The sequence below is a fragment of the Cydia pomonella genome, chromosome 14, assembly GCF_033807575.1.
Source record: "Cydia pomonella isolate Wapato2018A chromosome 14, ilCydPomo1, whole genome shotgun sequence".
In the NCBI taxonomy this organism is placed as follows: domain Eukaryota; kingdom Metazoa; phylum Arthropoda; class Insecta; order Lepidoptera; family Tortricidae; genus Cydia; species Cydia pomonella.
In genome coordinates this window covers 20,298,539-20,319,457 of record NC_084716.1, presented here as the reverse complement: position 1 = coordinate 20,319,457, position 20,919 = coordinate 20,298,539, and the positions used below count along the sequence as shown (strand labels likewise).

The window sequence follows — 20,919 nt, the reverse complement described above, 5'->3', positions numbered from 1 at the left end:
GTTTAAATTCGCACTCCATAAAAAATTGGCATTTTTATACGGAACATGCAGTTTTGTAATCAAGTACCAAAAACGTAGACCAATAAATACACAGAAGCGACAAGCGCGTGATTAGTGGCAAGAGAAGGAACGCGCGTAGATGCACCGACGAAGCACGGCTCTTGAGGCACGAGTAGTGGCATGTACTGCAAAAATAGTAGGGTTTCTGAGTATGCAGACAGACAGTCAACAAATTAAATACAGGTACGCTCAATGTTTATTAAATTCGAAAAATCGCGTTTTTCCATATACTTACGAAAACGTTAGACTACTTAGTTCACTCAATGATTGTTTAAAACAATAGTTCCGTTTTAATGCCAGAAGAAAGATTTATGCTCGTTGTCCGTCAAAAGTGTCAAACAAATTGTCTCGGAACAATCGCTGCGCGTAGGGTTTGAGATCCGGATATCCGAAATATCCGGATATCGGGTCATAAGATCCGGATATTACGGATCCGTTAAATATGGTTATTGACCTATAACCGGAACAATTTTCTAATGAAATTAATGAATAATTTCATACCATTTTGTCATTTAAATATAGTATTTTCATATATTTAATCAATTCAAATACTAACAGCACATCAATTTTGATAGGTACATACAGGTGTCACGCAGTAACTTTATACAATGAATGCGAATGTTGCTTAATGCAAACATTAGATCATTGGATATCCTGATGACTTGGGGCTATAGGCTCAAAACAAAAGCAACCTGAAGGCCAAGGCTAGGATAGTAGAGTAGGAAGGAGAGAAAATTGGTCTGATAATCAACCACTAGAATATCTCCAAATGAATAGGGCTAAGATGGTCGGCTCTTTATCATTTGTCATGAAGGGCATAGTGACAAGTGATAAAAATAGTACCATGCTGCCACCGCAGATTGAAAAGAAAAGACCTACCTAAAGTAATCGGGAAGAGGAGATAGATGTTCGAATCCAAAATGCCCTAAGATGCTCAGCAGCGCTTCGCCGAGTTCTAGTGTCCAAGCTGATCAGTAGACTGTCCATGATTCAAGTCTATAAGACAATAATTAGATTTTGATGAATGACATCGGTAAGTATTACACTTGGACTCTGAATCAGAAAAAAAAAGAACAAGTTCTTAGTGAAGAAGACGAAATTCTGGCGGAATATTCTGGGACCTATCAGAGATGAAGATAGAGAAGGTGAAAGCGTAGGAAAAATAGGGAGCTAGAGTAGCTAGTTGCGGCACCCAATATAATTAGCGAGATTATAGCCGCACGACTTCGCAGGCTTGGTCACTTGGAGTGGACGGGAGAGAATCGGGCTGTGAAAAGATATACCGCAGGAGCGATGTAGCCCTAAAACGCCCTCGGAGTATCCAACTAGCGTGGAGTGGTGCAGAATAGAGCAGAGTGACGTTGTTCTTGTATCAAAGGCCAAGATTCTTTTTGGGTCACTGATCCAGTGAAGTAAGTAAGTATTGCTTTCATAGTTAGTATTTCATGACGAATGAACACGAGGTGAGGCATTGGATGTATTTCCAACTATGCACCAGCTAATCCAGATATAAACCCTCCTTATTAAGTACGGTTTTAGAGATAACATTATGTTAGCTATTATAGTAATCAAGTAATCATTTAAAATTAGTTGGGGTGATATCATTGTATTAAAACATAGTTAAAAACGTTATTTCTGTGTTATCTAAATCAGTTTATTCGGATATTTATTTTGGTGGATATTCGAATAATTAGAATATCACAATATTCTAATTGCAAACCCTACATATAACTTCCCAGTAGGGACACAAATAGGTAATGTAAATACTGCGAGGAGGATCTTGTTTAGGAAAAACCAGAGCGATCGAGTATATTCCTTCAACAGGATGCTCTCCTACAGCATATAAAAAGGGCTTAACAGACCCACATTGGGACCAATTTACCTGAATAGCGACCCACAAATGCTAGATTCTTGCAACTAGGCTTGGCGAAAGAAAAATGATGGACCAGCGTACACCTCTGCAAGGAGCTATTGTCTTGCAAGTGCAAAGAACGCTGTACAGGGTGTGGGGGAGTAAAACACGGATTTAAATACACTATGCTTTGCGCATGCTCTGGGACAAAATAATACGTAAAAAAAAAAATTTTTGTTTAATTAGTGTGTAACTTTAATATGCTTTAATTAGCTAGATCCGGAGTAAATTACAATAAAACGATCTCAGTATTCTTAATTTTGATAATAATATTACTTTACTATAAATATCGTTCAGCAAGTTACCTTTACTTAAACATCATTTGCCTTGCAAATTGTATTGAAACAGCCATCCGACTCTTGGTGGTGTCATCCGGTATGGAACAAAAATAGTGTAATTTGCTTGTTTATAAACCGATTTTCAAAATTTTAATGGAATTTTATAGCTTATTAATATAGCATTCATATCTTGATACAATGTCTTCCTGTAAAGTTACTAGTAAAGTTGATGAAAACAAAAAACGGATTTTTTTTCGGGAATATTTAAATAAAACTTAAAATTTCTCGCAAACTATGGTATTTACAAGGTCAAATGTATAAACGATATTGTAGCGCATTTAATTTTGCTTTTTATGACACCCCACACAAGCTTACATGTGATATACTTGCTGTGGTATACGCAATATTCTGAACACGGCACCGGCCATTTTTGATGACGTCATAACTGGTGACTTAACCACGTTAGAAACTGTCTCCCGATGGTTTTTTAGTCAGAATAACATGCTTAACAACATACTTAAATATGATGCTGGTTTCATAGGCACCTTTTGGGCCCTATATGACCATAAGGGAAGCGACTTCATACCTACTCGTATAACATTTTTTATACAATCAAACACATTTGAATAACTAGTCGATAAAGCAGTCAAACACCGATAGATTATTAATATGTTGTAACATGACATCACTATTTTTGATCTCACATAGACAATTTACGCACAAACTTGCATTTCATTTTTGGTCGCACTTTTGAAGTTTGACAGTCGTTCTTGATATCCTATTTCTATGTATCCGGATCCGAAAAGTTGTCGGATATTGCAAACCCTAGCTGCGCGCTGCGCTATCTCCCCGCCCCGCGCGCCCCGCGCCACGTGCTGCCAACCACCTTCGCTTGCAGTTCGTTGCGATTAATTCTATTAACTTTTTGACAAACTTCCGGTGAAAAAAATCTATTTTTTATTTAGTGCAAATGTAGTGTCTTTAGATAAGTACCGTTTTTAAAATTTTCACGTCTCTCTTAATTTCCCCCGAAGCACAATGTACAAAATAATTAAAAATACATGTTCCATAATTTGCCCAGGCGTGCAAAGTTAACTGAATGTTTATAATGCTTTAAAAAGCTTAACTTGAGATTGCACCAACCGACTGACTTATCCTCGAGCCGCAATCGAAAAAAAAAAAATTTTTTTAGGGTATCATACATTGCACATCTTTTTAATTAAGATATACTATGCACCAAGGTGTTCTCTATACACTACTTAGCTTGAACCTAATAGCTTTTAATTTACTCCAAAATTACGGCACTTTATAGTTTATACCTAAAATTTAACGGTCTTCCGTACATAATAGAAACGGTGCAACTCGGGGGAATCAATCTAGTTGCGCCATCTAACAAATCCAAAAAAAGCACGACTACACGACTTACTTCCATACTTTTTCTTAACTTGACTATACTAATATTATCTCGCATGCCCCGCGAACTCGAACCGACGCGGAAGTGAACTTATATCGGCTCATACCAGTGCACGCACATATGATGTGGTGTTAAACAGATGATTATAATGAGTTACTATTGGCGGTTGTATCATACTCATTGGTCATTTATATAGCTGCTTGACTTACTATTTTAAAGAAAAAATATTTACAAAACAATTACAAAAGCAATTAATCTATATATTTTCTTAATCAGCCATTCCATTTTACCAAACATTAACTTTCTGGGGTTAATGAACAAGTAGTTACAAAAATCCAGTGTACTTATAAGATTCTACAGTTTCCTCTAATTATTTCGTAGACGGGGATGGGTCTTCAGATGATGACAGTTGACAGACAAATGACCAGTTTACAATGGAATCAACTGTAAAGTATACAACACAAAAATATAGATGTTTTCTGATTTCTTCCATTCTCTTTGAAATAGGCTATTCAAATTCAAACTAAATTTCGAAAACTAACCATAACCATACCAACCAACCATATGAATGAATTGAATTGACGCCTCGACTGGAATTGCATCAATCATACTTCAAGCGGGCTTGTTAATAACGTCCATCTGTTTGACAATTGCGTTTGATGGTCTTGGGACCACTAAAACGTTCTCAAGCTTCGGCTGCGCCGGCGCAGGCACGCGGAAGCACACGGCGCGTGCAAATATTGCTAATCTAGCGTTAAACGATTAGGCACGATCTCTGCTCTGATACGCCGATAGCCCGATACTATCTCGATGCATGATGTAGATTACGTTACGTTCTATATTCTGAGCCTTTTTTACCCACGACATGACACGACATGAACACGGTTTATTCGTTTAGGGCAAGAGGCTGTTTGTCCCCAATTATCTGCGACAGGTATCGGTTAATCTTCGTATTTGTGGTTATGTGAAAAAGGTTCGAGATACACCAGCTATCAGGCGTATTCCGATTTTAATAAAGTTATGAATTAGATCCTTAATTGATCCAGATTTAATTCATAACCTGTAATCAGAATACGTCTCGAAATTAACGAATGCTCTGTTGCAATTTCGTCGAGTTTTTTTGTTTGAAATGTATATTGAAACTTAAGGGTCTTTTAGATCTAAATATTGTCATTCGATTCGACTAGAATTAAAATGAGAATACGATAAATCGTTATTATATCCAAGTTATAAAGTTTCTAAAACTACACTGGTCTTTGTAGCTGGTACCTAATATTCCAGCAAAACCGTTTTTCCAATATTATAGAATTTCAAGCGAAGCCTCTAAGTACTTGTATTATTTATGTACCTAGTAGTGTAAACTGCAGTGTGGCCTGTGTTATTGGGTCAGTCGGTCGGATACTAAGGCTTCTCAGATGACCCCGCTGTTATATGCTGTTACACGTAGATTGTTATCGTACCTACGACTAATACCTACTTACAGTGCCGACCGATAGTATAGCACCTACGTGCTGAGATCAGAATTGTCCTTTCTGAAATGATGTATATATTTAAACATTATCCAGCAATCTTTCGCCTGAATGTTCAAATCGAATTGAACTGTTTTTTTTGTAGAAAACTATTTTATTTGCAATAACAGAATACATAATGGATATACATATACAGTGGTGTTACTTTAACTAGCTTAAATCTAAAATAGGCCCTTGAGGCACAGACTAAAGTACGAGTAAAGACCACCACAAGATCTAGATTTTTTTATACCTAGAAAAATAACCGACGAGAAACGTCTTCACAAAAAAGTACGTCAAGCAATTTATGACCTTCATCAGTTTCACCTACCTAAAGATACAGAGATAGTGCGCTCGCGATGGTCTCTTGCTGAATAATATGTATTACCTGTTTGTTATAGAGCTCTGTGCCGGCTATTTGCATCGCATGTATGTTTGACACGTTACATGCATTGATGTCGATATGCACGAACGTTACATATGCAAAACTTATAACCGTGACATCTTTACTAGTACTGTCTATTCTTCTAACCTAATTGCTAGACCTAGAACTTTTTCTAGCAAAAACGAGTGATTGACAAAATGAACTATCGACATAACTGTTATCGATACCTCAACTCCATAGAGAATAGGTGTTGTTTAAAAATTAAATAAATACACATTTCGGTGGGTTATTACTTATTATAATTTACTTTTATATATTTATCTTTGACTTGCTTAGCCTATCGATAACAGGTTTGTCGATATTTCATTTTCTCAATCTATGTTTTTTGCTAGAAAATGTTGTAGGTCTAATAATTGCTGTTTGTTTTAAAAAAATGTAAGAGGTTTTTCTTAGTTCAGATATTACTTAAATTGACGATCGCTCACGCATGGCGACTGTGACTAAGGTCCGACCGAGAACGCTTTTTTTGTCTCGGCCGAGACCGAGACCGAGATTCAATGGGATTCTCGGCCGAGACCGAGACCGAGACCGAGAATTTATAACATAGAAAAAAAAGGCGAATTTTGCACTAAAACATGTTTTTATAATCGAAATTCGACGATTTATCAGAAAAAAGTTATCATAATCAATTCGTAGCGCTATTAAATAGTATTTTTAGGGTTCCGTAGCCAAAATGGCAAAAATGGAACCCTTGTAGTTTCGTCATGTCCTTATGTCTGTCGGTCTGTGCGTATGTCACAGCCATTTTACTAAAAAACTATACGATATATTTTATAACCAACTTTGGAACGTAGGTTTAGATGTATTATATTAGTCGCTTCTTAGTTTCGAAAAAAGTTTTTAAATATATTTTCAAATATATACTCCATATAAATGTAACAAAAAGTTTTTAAAAAATCATGTGGCTCATCATTACATAGGTTTTTAAAAATACATAAAGGTTGCTAAAAACGTATTTTTGATTAAGTAAATACTTTTGGATATAATCGCTTAAAAAAATAGTGTGATTCCCTCTAACTTATGAACCGGGAGAGCAAAACCATTAAAACATTTCTAAATAATAAAGTTTAATAAGCAAATACTTTTTCAGGAAAATATTTTGAATATCGTTGGTTAAGCCATTTAAGAGTTATAAAAAAACGGATCTTATTAAAACGACGAAACGGCCGGTAACATACGCTCTTTTGCTTGTACGACTTTTTTGTATTGTATGAAGGTACACGCACTTGGCCGGTTTTTTCAGTACGGATGTGCACAAAAACAGGTGCACATAACAATAATCAAAATAAAGAGTTCTATATTGTAACCCAAAATATCCGCCACAGGTGTCGTTTTGTACTTACCTACTGCTTTGCTTTTTCCCGTTAACACAAATATATTTAGTATCAAAATATCCAGTGTTATCTTCCACTCACAACAAGTTAACGTGCCTATCCGATCCCAACACTTAGTATTTGATAATAATTGGCTTAAAATCTGGGTACGCAACCAATTTAAATCACAAAAAACGTCACACCAAACAGGCGATGCAACCAACGAGTGGCTTAGACCCCGGCGCTCGTGCGCGGAAAATTCAAATTCACGAATGATAACATTGATAACTCATTGCCTATTCTCGGTCTCGGCAAGAATCTCGGCCCATTTTGGCCGAGAGCCGAGACCGAGATCTCGGCTCGATTTTTGGCCGAGAATGCCGAGACCGAGACCGAGACCGAGATCTCGGTCGGACCTTAACTGTGACTGTAATTTTCTTTAAATAGTTACTCACTATTCATCAAATAGATTACAATGGCCTAAAACATAAGATTGCGTTGTTTTATTGAGTTGGCCTTAGTATTACATATAACTTCAGTATGGACCTTCGGTCTTCATCAATAGATCACGTTATAGTGTATCAAAGTTACTAGAAAACCTTAATAAGGCAGGATAACGAGATGACTTAATAATGATGGCATCCCATAACAGGACGCCATGATGCCATTTGAGATGATATCAGCGTTACATCAACCGATGATCCATTGCAGTTATCTGATCATTATGTTTTAATAAAAGGCTCGCTTATAAGATAACAGTTATGCCGATGTTTATTTTTATCAAGGACTTGTTTTTTGCTAGAGAAACTTCCAAGCATTCTTATATTTATCGTCAAGTTAATTGGTTCTTTGAAAAACGCTTAATTTACTTTGTTCTTTTTTTATACTACTTCAGTGGCAAACAAACATACGGCCCCCTGATGGTAAGCAGTTTCTGTAGCCTATGGAACCCTGCAACTCCAGGTTCTCTACCCTGATGGTAGATAACTGGCAACGATTATTTCAGAACTATCGCCCTGCTGAAGGAAAAGAGATCTGCAGGCGATTCATTCCGAAAGCGGCAGTCATTTATAGAAGTCGATATTTGTGTTATTACTGTATGTAAAAATATTATTATAGATTATCAGAAATCTACCTCGAGCGTTTACATTCCCCACCGCAGATAGACCGAACCCCTTTACAGTAATACAGCGAAAGGTCATTGCTCATTGATGTTGATAATAGAGAAGAAAGTGGAATTAATTGACAAACAAATAGGAAGTTTGTGTATAATTTTTTTATGGAATCAACCACAAATTCACTAAAATCAAATGACCTATGTCATAGAAAACCTCCAGAGCTCAGAGTAGCGGAAATGAACATATAATACCCCTTTATTACCTACAGGAAAACTAGTTCAGCGGTTGTAACACTTGTAACATGGTCGCATTTTTATCACCTGTCACCATCCCTATCACGTTTTAATAAGTATGTAAGTGCGAAAGTGACAGGCATAGTGACAGGTGATAAAAATCCTACTATGCTATCGCCACAGTATAACCATCTTTATCACTTTGTGACATACCAGATGATGACCCCGGGATGGTGATTTACTAGAAGTAGTATATTTAATAATATGATCACACAAAGTTATTTATCACACCTAAATATATCCTACTACTGGATTACTCAGTCTCTCCCTCAGGCCCATTAAACTAAAACAGACCTTCCGTAAACCTTATAAAGTCGAAATTCACCTGCAATTCCTAACACACGAGTTGCACGAATGCGCACAACGCACATAGATGCAGATAAGCAATCTCCGATACATGTCGGAACGTCAAATTCCGAATGATGCTAATCGCGATACTTATCTTGATTGAGACGTGTCGTTATCGCGTGTTTAGCACTTGTTCTAGAATGGTACCACATTTTTTTCCAGAATTGTAGCTTCATATTGCATATATTTTATTTAGCTATATCTTTATCTGGTGAACATGTTTGCCACTTTTTGCATGATATGACCAAGTCAAAGCGCTATCTTCGTTTTGATGTATCGTCGCCTCGAAAATTACTTTGAATAACTACTTTCCTTTGAATAACTTGACTCCGCAGCAAGCTCGGTGCTCTATACAAACGTATTTTTTTAAAAATAATTATTGGACATTCTTACACAAATTGACCCCCACAGTAAGCTCAAGAAGGCTTGTGTTATGGGTACTCAGACAACGATATATATAATATTTATATAAATACTTATATACATAGAAAATACCCATGACTCGTGAACAAAGAAAGCCTGACCAGGAATATATGTTCATTGTCAAGAGGGCGCTATTTTTCTCATTTATATGGCAACAGTTCAGTATAGTCTAAACAATGTGGATTGGCAACTCGTTATTTTGACTTACGTAATTTTATTCACTGGAATCAAAATCAGAATCCAAATATTTGGTGTCCACATTTTTTTAAACGTCGGTACTTGTTTTTTATCCATATAAAATTCATGTTTTTTCTTACGTATCACACAGGTCAAAATCGTCTAAGAGTATCTAGATCTTTTTTATTTTCTTTGGCAGCCTAAAATCTTAGGAGAAACGACTTTCTGTCGTAATTCGCGTAAGCGATGCCTCTGATTTATCTAGAAATTTTATTAATGACTATAATTACTGCAGATAGTTACCTATATTTAATTTAGTCGTAACATACCAGATGGTGTGGCCACTATTAGCCACACCATCAGCTCAGCTCTATAGCTGAAAAATTATTTCGTCTATCATGTTACTGCATCCAAGATCGGCTCACCATGATGTTAGTTGGTAGGTATATTCCGTAACCTTGCATTAGTACTGGTACATTGTCAATGAATAAGATTGATCGTCTCCAAAGCCTAGTAAATATTTTTCAAACTCAAACTCATTTTTGTTATTGTAAGTATTTCCTCGCGTGTACATGTTGTCGTCCTATGGTACTATTTGTCCAGAGGGCCTTCGTGAGACGTTGCCTTCCGCTCTTGTCCTGTGCCTCGCGCTTCGCGTCCCTCCAACTCAGTCCGGCTGCCCGCAATTGTCCAAGTCGTAATAACCAGACTATAATGACATTTTGATTTGTTTACCTGTCAGCTCTGATATTAATTCAGAAATGTTTCGTAGCGAAATAGTATAATTTCCCGACAGGTTCTTTTTCAGCAGTTTATTATTTACATCATTTACAATGTTTCGATTTTGATCATGTATAGTTTTGGGCATTTTTGTCATTTATTATTTAATATTATTCAAGTAAACCGCCACAATGGCACTGACAACGGTGAAAACCTATCATTAAAATTATTGATGACACTTACAGTATGAGGTTCTGCAAAAAAGGAGTGTACGGTCAGCTGCAGAGAAAAAGTACCCCCATGCATACAAAATTTATATGTAGGGGGTACCTTTTCTCTGCAGCTGACTGTACAGATTTTTAGCATGTTACACCTCTGGAGTTGCAGGCGTCCATAGGCTACGATAACTGCTTACCATCAGGCGGGGCCGGTCGTGGTATTAAAAATAAAGTCATCACGGGTCCATAACCTTTCAATAGTCTGTCCCATGTCCTATCGGGCATGTAAGCGCTAGTAATGTATGCCCCGTCACGCCGGGTCGTGTCCAGTCTATTGTCTCTGCAACACCCGTCACGACCCTATCACAATTATACACACGTGCGTGTTGTAGATTTAGGAGCTAAAATGGAATGAACTGTCGCCCACGGTATTTCCGGACCGATACGAACTTCATACTTTAAAGAAAAGAGCGTACTCCCTAATTTATAGTTTTCAGATTTTTCCCTGTATTTCTAGTGAAAGATGATATTACTTGCCAAATTTCATAGTTCTACATAAACGCGAAGTACTCTATAAATTTTGATTCCCTTGACAGAGTCGAAATTTACGTTTTTTGCGGCAAAAACGGCCATATCTTAGTATTGGCGTTAACTTAGAAGTTTTTTTTTTTCACAGCTTCAAGGGACTGTAGACCTGAGTATATAGTTTTAATTTCAACTGGATACCTCCACGCGTTCCCGACATAAAGGGTCTTCACAGACAGACGGACGGATAACAAAGTGATCCTATAAGGGTTACGTTTTTTCCTTTTGAGGTACGGAATGCTAAAATGGAACAATTGTATTACTTAAACCAGAAAGCTCTTTAAGAGGTTGACGGGTAGACAAGCGTCTTAACCCAGACGGCCTAAACTACTGCCCGCGGAATGATTCAAATTCCATACAATCCGGCCTGCGAAAGAGAAGCGGAGGCCTGACCGTAGCCTGGTGGTCAATTAATCAAGAGATCCTTAGTCTAACCCCACTTGGATGGTCAGCACTTTCAACTATCAGCATGTGCGTTGAACTGTACAAACATTACAGTTTGCAGCACAGCTAGGCGGGTGAGATGTTCAAAATAATATAAGCAATGCTTTATTATTAAGTAATAACGAAGTTTTATGAAGATAAATTTTTACACCACGCAAAATCATAGCTAAAATTCTGGAAATAACTTAGCATCAGATTAAACTACCTCAAATCTGATGATGATTTAACTAACGAAGTATTTGCGTAAGGTATAATTATTTGGATCGGTATCTTGCGAGACTATCTTGCATTTATATGTCTGTGTCTGATGATTTTGCTATAAAGACTAACAGTGACATTTATTCAACCAAAAACGTCACTTTTGACACTGTCAGACCAGTAGCACTTCGGAAACAGATCGAATAACTAAAAATCCTGGCCTAGACGTAACAGATAATCGCACAGAACCTCAAACTAGGTAAAGTAACCAAGGCTGTTTTACTACAAATACCCACTAGAATTACACGCGCATTCTGTTTACCACTTAACAGAACAATGAAAATAAACAGCAAAATTAAAGAGACAGGATATACGAAGAGAGAAGGACGGAGCTGCTGGGTATCGATGTCACGGCGACCTTGACATTAATGCGCAAGTGTTTATAGTTATTATGGAAATCATAGGAATCACCGTTGCGTATACAGAGACACACTGCACACATGGAATAGTTATTTACGATACAAATACAGAAAATGGGAAATTCGCAACGAGTGGTGATAAATTAAAACACGACCGAATGGAGTGTTTTAAATCGACACGAGTTGCGAATTTACCTATTCGCAAGTGTATCGTACGTTTTACAGTACATATGGCTCTTTAAATTTTCGATATACGCACGGAAAGTGCTAATACCCGCACGCGTGCGGGAAAGTAGCACCATGTGTACTGTAAAATATAGTTATTTGTACAACAAGATAGCAAAGTTTGATATTGCAAGCGAAAGATTCTATAATCGTAGCAAGGGACTCAAAAACGCACGAGATACACCCTGAAAAAAATGTAATCTTTCTCCATTTGCTTTTACATATATGTTATCTTAAAGTATTAATAAGATTGAACTCATATTTATAAAAAATCATCTAGGGCCAAAATCCAGCGAGGAAAATGTCGAGAACTATTTTAGAAGTTGCCACATGCCATATGGCAGAACATATTAGGGGTCAACAATGTAAATATTTGTATCATCTACTGTACTGTACCATATGTTCTTTTGAATAAACTTTCATTCATTCAAGTTACAGGGGGGGGGGGGACACATTTTACCACTTTGGAAGTGTTTCTCGCGCAAACTATTCAGTTTAGAAGAAAATTATATATTAGAAACATGAAGACATATCCATTGATACCCCACACGTATGGGTTTGATGAAAAAAAATGTTGAGTTTCAGTTCTAAGTATGGCGAACCCCCAAAAAAATGTTTACCCTACCTAGGAACCCTAAAAATGACCACTAATATTTCCTCTTCTGATTGTCTATGTTTAAGACTTGCTCAACACCATACTAGCCAAGTAGTAAGAATTTTATTGATTCTGATTATATACTTGACGACCGGTCTGGCCTAGTGGGTAGTGACCCTGCCTATGAAGCCGATGGTCCCGGGTTCAAATCCTGGTAAGGGCATTTATTCGTGTGATGAGCATGGATATTTGTTCCTGAGTCATGGGTGTTTTCTATGTATTTAAGTATTTATAAATATTTATATATTATATGTATATATCGTTGTCTAAGTACCCTCAACACAAGCCTTATTGAGCTTACTGTGGGACTCAGTCAATTTGTGTAATAATGTCCTATAATATTTATTATTTATTTATTATACTTTGCTGATACTTAACTGACAAATTCAAGATTTTAATTTATAATTAATAGAATCAGGCGTTACTTTGCGGAAATCCATGCTAATTAAAACAAGTAATATTACTTTGCTAATCCGCGAGAAAATAACGTGTTAGTCAATCAGTGCTAACCCGTTATACTTACTTGCGTATTTTTACATGCTGACAACTGACAAGGACTGAGTTGTCGGGTGTCATACCGTCAACATCTCCAGCATCTCCTGAGGATGCCTCGTAGAGAGGCGAAACACGTGTCGAGTTTTGTACTTTTGGTGGTGGGTTGTTATATTTATTTGCGTATTTATTTTTGCGGTGGGAGGGTGGGAACATTAATTGCATGTAAAAATACGCAAGTAAGTATAACGGGTTAGCACTGATTGACTAACACGTTATTTTCTCGCGGATTAGCAAAGTAATATTACTTGTTTTAATTTTAATTTATTATTAGTTAATACTTTCCTCGCGTTGGTGTGATGTCAATGCAGGCACGAAGGGTCGAAGGGCAAAGTTCTTTGCCATGTAAAACAAATAACTATTATTGCAAGATATAACGACCGCCAGTGTTGCTATAAGTAATAAAATGACAAAACACTAGCCCCTTATTCTTAAACGTCTACTAAAGTTACGATGCCGCTAATAATCGTTTGTCCCTTTCCGACGTATTGGTATGATTAAAAAAGACAAACGATTATTTGCGGCATCGTAACTTTAGTAGACGTTTATGAATAAGGGGGTTGTATCCAGCACCAAGTTCCATTAATCAAAACTTAGTCCGAATTCCCGCTCCACAAAGAGACAGTTCGCAACAGTCATTTCAGAACACAAACGTTCTTGAACGTTCTTAATTAAACTTGCTTCTGGAATTCCCTCTCTTAAAACAACATTGGACGTGCTAGAAATGTAAATAAATTAAATACCGGTAGCCAAATTGTTGAAACAGATCTGAGTCAATATTATTTACTTTAGCGCAGGAAATATCATTAATAGATCAATAGATATAGTTTGGTATTATTACTAACGTAGTTATTAAGTTTTGCGTGTTACTAACTATAATATGGATCACGTAAACAGGTCTGAAATAAAGCATTTTTATTTTTATTAATTTTTATATATTTAATATATACCTAAACGTCCATGCAACGGGTGATTAGACACCATTGTGAGTTTTACGAGTACGTATCTAATTAGATACATTGTGTACACCGTGTTTTTTTTAAGGTATTAAATATGCCCTTTTCGCTCGTCTTTTGTTTTTCTTCGGGTGAAATTTTCTCTTTCAAATTACATTTATCTAATATTATTCAAGCTTAAACGCTGTATTATTATTTAAGAAGAGTTCTTACTTAATGGGCTGCCCCTAACGCAGGTAAAGATTGTATATATATGTATAATAGTTTTAAGTTCTGCTTCTGAATTAACCTAATCCAAGTCTTATTTGTACGTCACTGGCTCTTGTAACCGAATGATGCTTGGGTTAGGTTCCGACCCGAAATTTAGAACACACGATTGTTGCAGCCCTTTCTTCTCGTTTAAAATTGAAGACTACTTATTTTCTTTACAATCGCTGCTGAAGTTTTCTTCTGCTTGCATACCCCCTGCCGGGATTCCTCGTTTGGCTCGATGAAGATTCAAGAACTTTAAGGCCAGTGACGATAGTTCATAGTTTTAGAGTAGACTCGCGTACTGGCGGATATTAGTTTATTTTATTGTACATATGAAATGTGCAATGTAAAGTAAACCCTAAATGGCTCAACTATTAAAGTCCGTGACTGCACAATTAAGAAGTAATATACGTTATCTTTTCAATCATAACATAAATTTTATATTTACATCCTTGATGGCTTCTTTACACGATGGGCCATCATACTGGCCCACTAAGATGGGCCAGCATGTAGAGAGGGTAGTGGTGACAGGTGGCTTATGGCGCGGGGCGCGGCGGGATGGTGATGGGATGGGCACGGTGTCGATTTTTCGTCCGCACATCAAAGGCCAGCGCAGCGATGGTGCGTACGCATCTCCATATGGCCCATTCCATAGTGCGTGCTCTTAAGTCTTAACCATCGCATGGCCATCTTTCTGGGCCATCGTGTAGAGGAGCCATGAGATTTAATTTGAAGGCGACTTATCTTTATTAAATTTTAGATGACAGCAATTACATAAGGTTATACACAAATTAATGAGCAGAGCTTGTAGAGGAAGATATTGTCATTCCCATTGTTGTGCGTGTAGATATACTATTGTTTTACCGCCAGTGGAGCTGTGATATAACAGAGTTCACGGTTTTCCTGAGAAACTTTAAGAGGTATTTGTTTTTTTTACGTCTATACATTTTTATATTTTGTAATTTATGCGATTTTATTCGACAACGTTAGATATTTTCTATATGCTACAGAGTAATATTTCCGTTATTTGTACAAACGCAAACATCTTCGGACCCGGGTACGTCCTTAAACTACGTCCAAAAGAGAGGCATGGACATTTTGAATGTCATCTCGCTTTGTGTGATAGGGCACAGCACAGCGGATGTCAGTCCAACTGGGGAAGTACCTCCACCTTACAGAAAACCGCAGCCAAATAACACTAGACCACACTAGACCCTATTTATAGTGTTGTGTTCCTGCCGGTGAGTAAGGTTGCCTGAGCTCAACGAGGGTGCGGAGTGTTTGAATGGGCCACATGGAGATGTGCGTACGCACCATCGCTGCGCTGGCCCACTACCTTTGATGTTCCATCCGGTGACTGCTTACCATCAGGCGGGCCGTATGCTTGTTTGCCACCGTCGCGGTATTAAAAAAAAATCCTAGATTGCATCGGCACTTTCCATCAGATTGTGGTCAAATGCTTACCTTTTCGTAATAAAAAAAGGGTTGGCAACGCGCATGTAACTCCTCTGCAGTTGCAGGCGTACATAGGCTACGGAGACTTCTTACCATCAGGCGGGCCGCATGCTTGTTTGCCACCGACGTAGTATTATTTAAAAAAAAGCTGCTAAAAACACGTGCCCACGAGAACTAGCCCATGAAGCCCATCCCATCATCATCATCAAGGAGGTACATGCGCGGCTGGTAAATATCAAATATTTCGTACATAAGTTCCGAAAAACTCACTCATTGGTACGAGCCGGTTTGAACCCGCGACCTCCGTATTGCAAGTCGCACGCTCTTATCGCTAAGCCATTAGCGCTTATTTAACTTGACCTGTTAAATGTTATTGCTATGTTAGTTGGTTTAGTTTAAATTTGGCCCCCTGCCCAATTTCCGATTGAGCTGAAAATTTGCATACATAAGTAGCTACATCACGGATGATAATGCAGTATTATGGTACCATCGAGCTGATCTGATGATGGAGACGGGAGGTGGCCATAGGAACAACGCAACTTAATTGTGTTTGGGGTTTTTAGAATTGTCTCGATGAGTATTAGTTGCCTGTAAAGAAGTAGGATCAGCGTTAATAGCTTGCACCAAAAATGATATTTTTGGCAAAAACCTATTATATCTTATGAAAAGTACTTGTCATCAGTATAAACAGCCAGCAATCGTCGATATACACCGTGGGCCAATTAAACCCGACAGATTTTAACCACGCATTCCTGAGGTCATAAGGAGTAAAAAATGTTATATGAGTTTAAAAATAAATTTCCTTTAGCGTTTTCTGCACACGACACGTTATTTATTTTTACACCTTGGTGTTTTTTTACAAAATTTACAAAAACAATCATTACAACGAATAAGTAGTTTTTTTTATTATTTACAGACGAAAATTGCGAGTTTACTTTAAAGCTTTAATATCTGTCAGTAGGTATGTCTAAACTAAACCAAGTCACATAGTGGCAGCGTCACAGCACTCACAGCTAAAAAAGCGTTTTTGACTAAGTTATAAAAGAAACAAATTTTCACAGAAATTGTCGTTATCTCTAAAACAAGACCGATTTCAGAAGACATTGTATGACATTTTAGTCTCTAAATGCGGTCAAGAATACACCTTTGAAATCTGTCGGGTTTAATTGGCCCACGGTATACACCGTGGGCCAATAATATTATATATACATATGCATTTGCGAATTTCGATAGACATTTTTAGATATTTATAGATAGATATTTTCTCCTCTGATTGAACAGCTTCGTTACACTGGTTTTGCCTTTATGAACGATGCACTACCGACACTGAATAGGTATATGGGAATAGTCCTATTTCAGCTAACCGCGGAGCCAACAAGTTTGTAGCTTGGGGTAAAGCTCAAACACAGCAAATCGCCGCCTTAGATGCGGCGGCACGTGTGGCGAGTTGGGTTTTAAAGGCAAACTATGTACCGGGTCTATAGACATAGTGTACACTAAGTACACATAATGTGCGGATAGTTTGTCTCTAGACTATTTAGATGGTAGAGATTAGCTCGCCTCTAAGGTTATTGAGACTCGGTAACTGTAAGATGAGCATTTTCAAAGTCGCATCATTAAGTAAGTGTTTTATTGTAATTGTAGTATTCAAAGATCATGTAACGATTTATGAATTATAGTACATCGTGCAACGATGGAGGTAAATGAATCAAAGACCCGAGTTTGTAATATTCTTACCCCCGGAGTTACGCACAATGTTTTTCATCACACTTGCGAAGAAAAAACAAAATTTTAAGCGAAATAATCCTTTAAAACATTACAAACATTCGTCAGCCATATTGTAATTTTTTGACATAGCTTATATTAGCTTTTGTATTATTATAGCTTTTTTCACAATCTATAACTCCCGTGGGAACAATATAAGCCTTTTCTTTTAGTTCACCTGCATGAAATAAGATCTTTTCGAGCAAGTGCGATGAAAACATAAATAAATACAGGTGAAAACTATGAAAAGCCTCGTGTTACGGTGGAAACAACAAAAGCTATGTAATCAGATAATGTAGGTATTTCTACTGGAACTGGAAGTTTTAGGTATTCTTTAGGGGCAAAGAAAGAAGGTCATCATTAATCAGAATAAGATTTTTTTTAATAATTATTAAATTTACCCAATTGTTGATAATGACAATTTCATTAATTCACCTCTTTCCTTGTCCACAGTCGATGATCCAGCTAAAAGAAAGGAAAGAAATGGACGAAGCGTTCAAGAAAGCGCAGAAACCGTGGGCCAAGCTGCTGCAGAAAGTGGAACGTACGAGGCTAGAATACCACACGGCGTGCAAGCAGGAGCGGACCGCGCAGAACCAGGAACGAAACGCTGGAGGAGACAGTTCGCTGAGTCCTGATCAGGTAGGTGTAGTACTAATCACGAAGTGAACATGTGACGCGTATGAAGCAACAATGTCAGGACACCGCCGTTTCGACGACTCCGAGTATGAGCATCTTGTGTTAGCACGCATTGGAGCGTAATGCATGTCCGATCGGCTATATCTGACGTCATCTGCACTTATAGGAAAAGTTGCCCTAGCGAGGGATGCCGTCGGCATTGCCTTCTAAAAGCATCCCTGTAAGTACAATAAGTCGACCATTTCTTGTTGTTAGCTGCTAGTTAACTCTGGCGACTGAAGGCGATAATTAAATTGTTGTGTTTGTTGGTTGAACATCGACGTGAAAGTGTGGTTCATTTAGGCCTAATACTCGTAGAACCTAAAAGAACCGAAAGGGATGTAGTAAAATATCGTTTGACATTGTTGCATTTATTGCGACTGAAAGATATGCGTACGCAAACAGTCTACATTATAAACCTTTACAGTACATATGGGGCTACTTTATAGCACTAGTGCGAGAAGTAGCATATTACGTTACTGTGTCGAACATTTAAAGGGCCATATGTACTGTAAAACGTTGTACGATACATGTGCGAATAGGTAATTCGCAACTCGTGTCGATTTAAAACACTCCCTTCGGTCGTGTTTTAATTTATCGCCACTCGTTTCGAATTCCCTATTTTTCGCACTTGTATCGTAATGTACTATTAAGAAGGCGTTGTAAATATTAATCGAAAATTTAAATAACAAGCAGACACGCTGTAGGCTTCTAATACTAAATAATAGACTACAGAGTATGAAGTACGAGCAATAAATTGACGTGAATTATACCATTAGTTTATGATGAAGCATCATGATAACCCTCTCCAGCCTTTAGGGAAATCGCAGGTAGCTCTCCAAACAGGTAGAATACTCGTAAATTAGTGAAAGGACCCTGCTCTAAGCTACGCCAACAGGTTAGACCAGTGATATAAGTACTTTATAAGGGACTTCTCGACATTTTTCCGACAAGGACCATCAACTTTTTGGAAGTAAAACCATGACAAACAAGGTAACAATGGATTCTGTTTATAAATTCTCGGGTGCCTCCAGAGCCCAGTAGTGTACGCACCATTAATTAAGAATCACTGGGTTGGAATGTCCTTGGCATTCGCTGTTCCGCTGCTGACCACAACCAACACAGACTTGTAGATTGTTATTTTGTGTTCATGATAAAATAAACCTTATTAATGGTCTTGAACTGGCTGAAGTGAAGAGCGTTGAAAATAAGCAATTGTTTCCGCGTACTTAATTTTTTTATTAAAGATACTTAAATATATTAAAACACTAAATTAAATGATAATACTAAAAATGCATGAATAAAATTAATTTAAAAATACTTACGAAGAAGGACTCCTCATACCTACGGTTTTGCCCTGATCAAAATAAACTAGGTTTCTCTTACCTGACCCACCTGATCTAATAATAGTTATAATCCTCAATGTAGACTACATCAAGACTGACCCATTTTATATATCTCCGTTGTGAATCACCCAGATTCACTCGTTTGACTTGAACGCAGTGTTTATTGTTAATATTTGAGCTTCAAACTTAAACTCTGTAAGTTATTTGTTAAACTTTCCCTTTGACAGCTTTTATTACTAAAAGCATCTCTACTAGAGTTGCCGCGAATAGTGTTTATAGCGAATAGTCGAATACCGATTAATCGCTATTCACTTTGGCGAATAGTCGAATAACTCGACATTACTATTCGACATAAAAAAAAAACCTAATGTAATGTAAATAGATACCTAATGAAAGATGCGCTGATTCAACAAACTGCACACGTTGATGATTTTAGAAAGGCGTTGATAGAAAATATGGAAGCCCGTTTTAACTTGGATGATCTATGCTTTACGAATACATATTACTTGTCGACATTTTTAGACCCCCGCTACAAGAACTTTTACTTTGACGCTACCCAAGTTGAACGGATCCGTAGAGCTGCGCTCAGAGAAGGTCTTAGGCTTTCTTTAGATGACGAAAATGATGATTCGGATCCAGAAACGGCATCCAAAAGGTCTCGTTTAGACAATGAAAGTGAGCATGATTCGGAAACTCATAAACTATTTTGGGCATATTTTGAAGAATCATCTATAGAGCAACCTACTGAAGAGCAACCCAAGAATGCCACTGCTGAAGAAATAGCCAACTACATCGCATTAGCAAAGGCTGACAGAAAAATAAACCCATATGAATGGTGGGCTTTGAGTACCAATAAGAATAGATTTCCTATTTTAAGTAAGCTTGCTAAACGATACTTAATCACACCAGCAAGCTCTGTTTATTCAGAAAGACTATTTTCCGAGGCAGGTTTAATTTACGAGGAAAAACGAAACCGACTTGCTCCAGAACGTGCATAAAAAAATGTTTTTTTGCACCACAATCTGCCTCTGTTGGATTTTAAATATTAATTAAAAAGCCTTACTAATTTAATTTCATGAATATGATAGGCACAGGCACATATTACAGATAATAATTGATATTGTGTATTGTTTTATTAAGGAAAATAATTTAAAAAATGATTA

The 20,919-nt window shown here is 37.3% G+C and overlaps 1 protein-coding gene across 4 annotated transcripts in view; it reads left to right on the top strand.

The window, feature by feature from the left end:
- LOC133525167 (protein kinase C and casein kinase substrate in neurons protein 1) overlaps positions 1-20,919 on the top strand; it is a 218,078-nt gene that overhangs the window by 141,288 nt on the left and 55,871 nt on the right. For all 4 annotated transcript variants that reach the window (XM_061861429.1, XM_061861428.1, XM_061861426.1 and 1 more), the window contains one exon: positions 18,186-18,374. In XM_061861429.1, the coding sequence (XP_061717413.1) occupies positions 18,186-18,374 (189 nt within the window). The remainder of the gene's footprint in view (positions 1-18,185; positions 18,375-20,919) is intronic.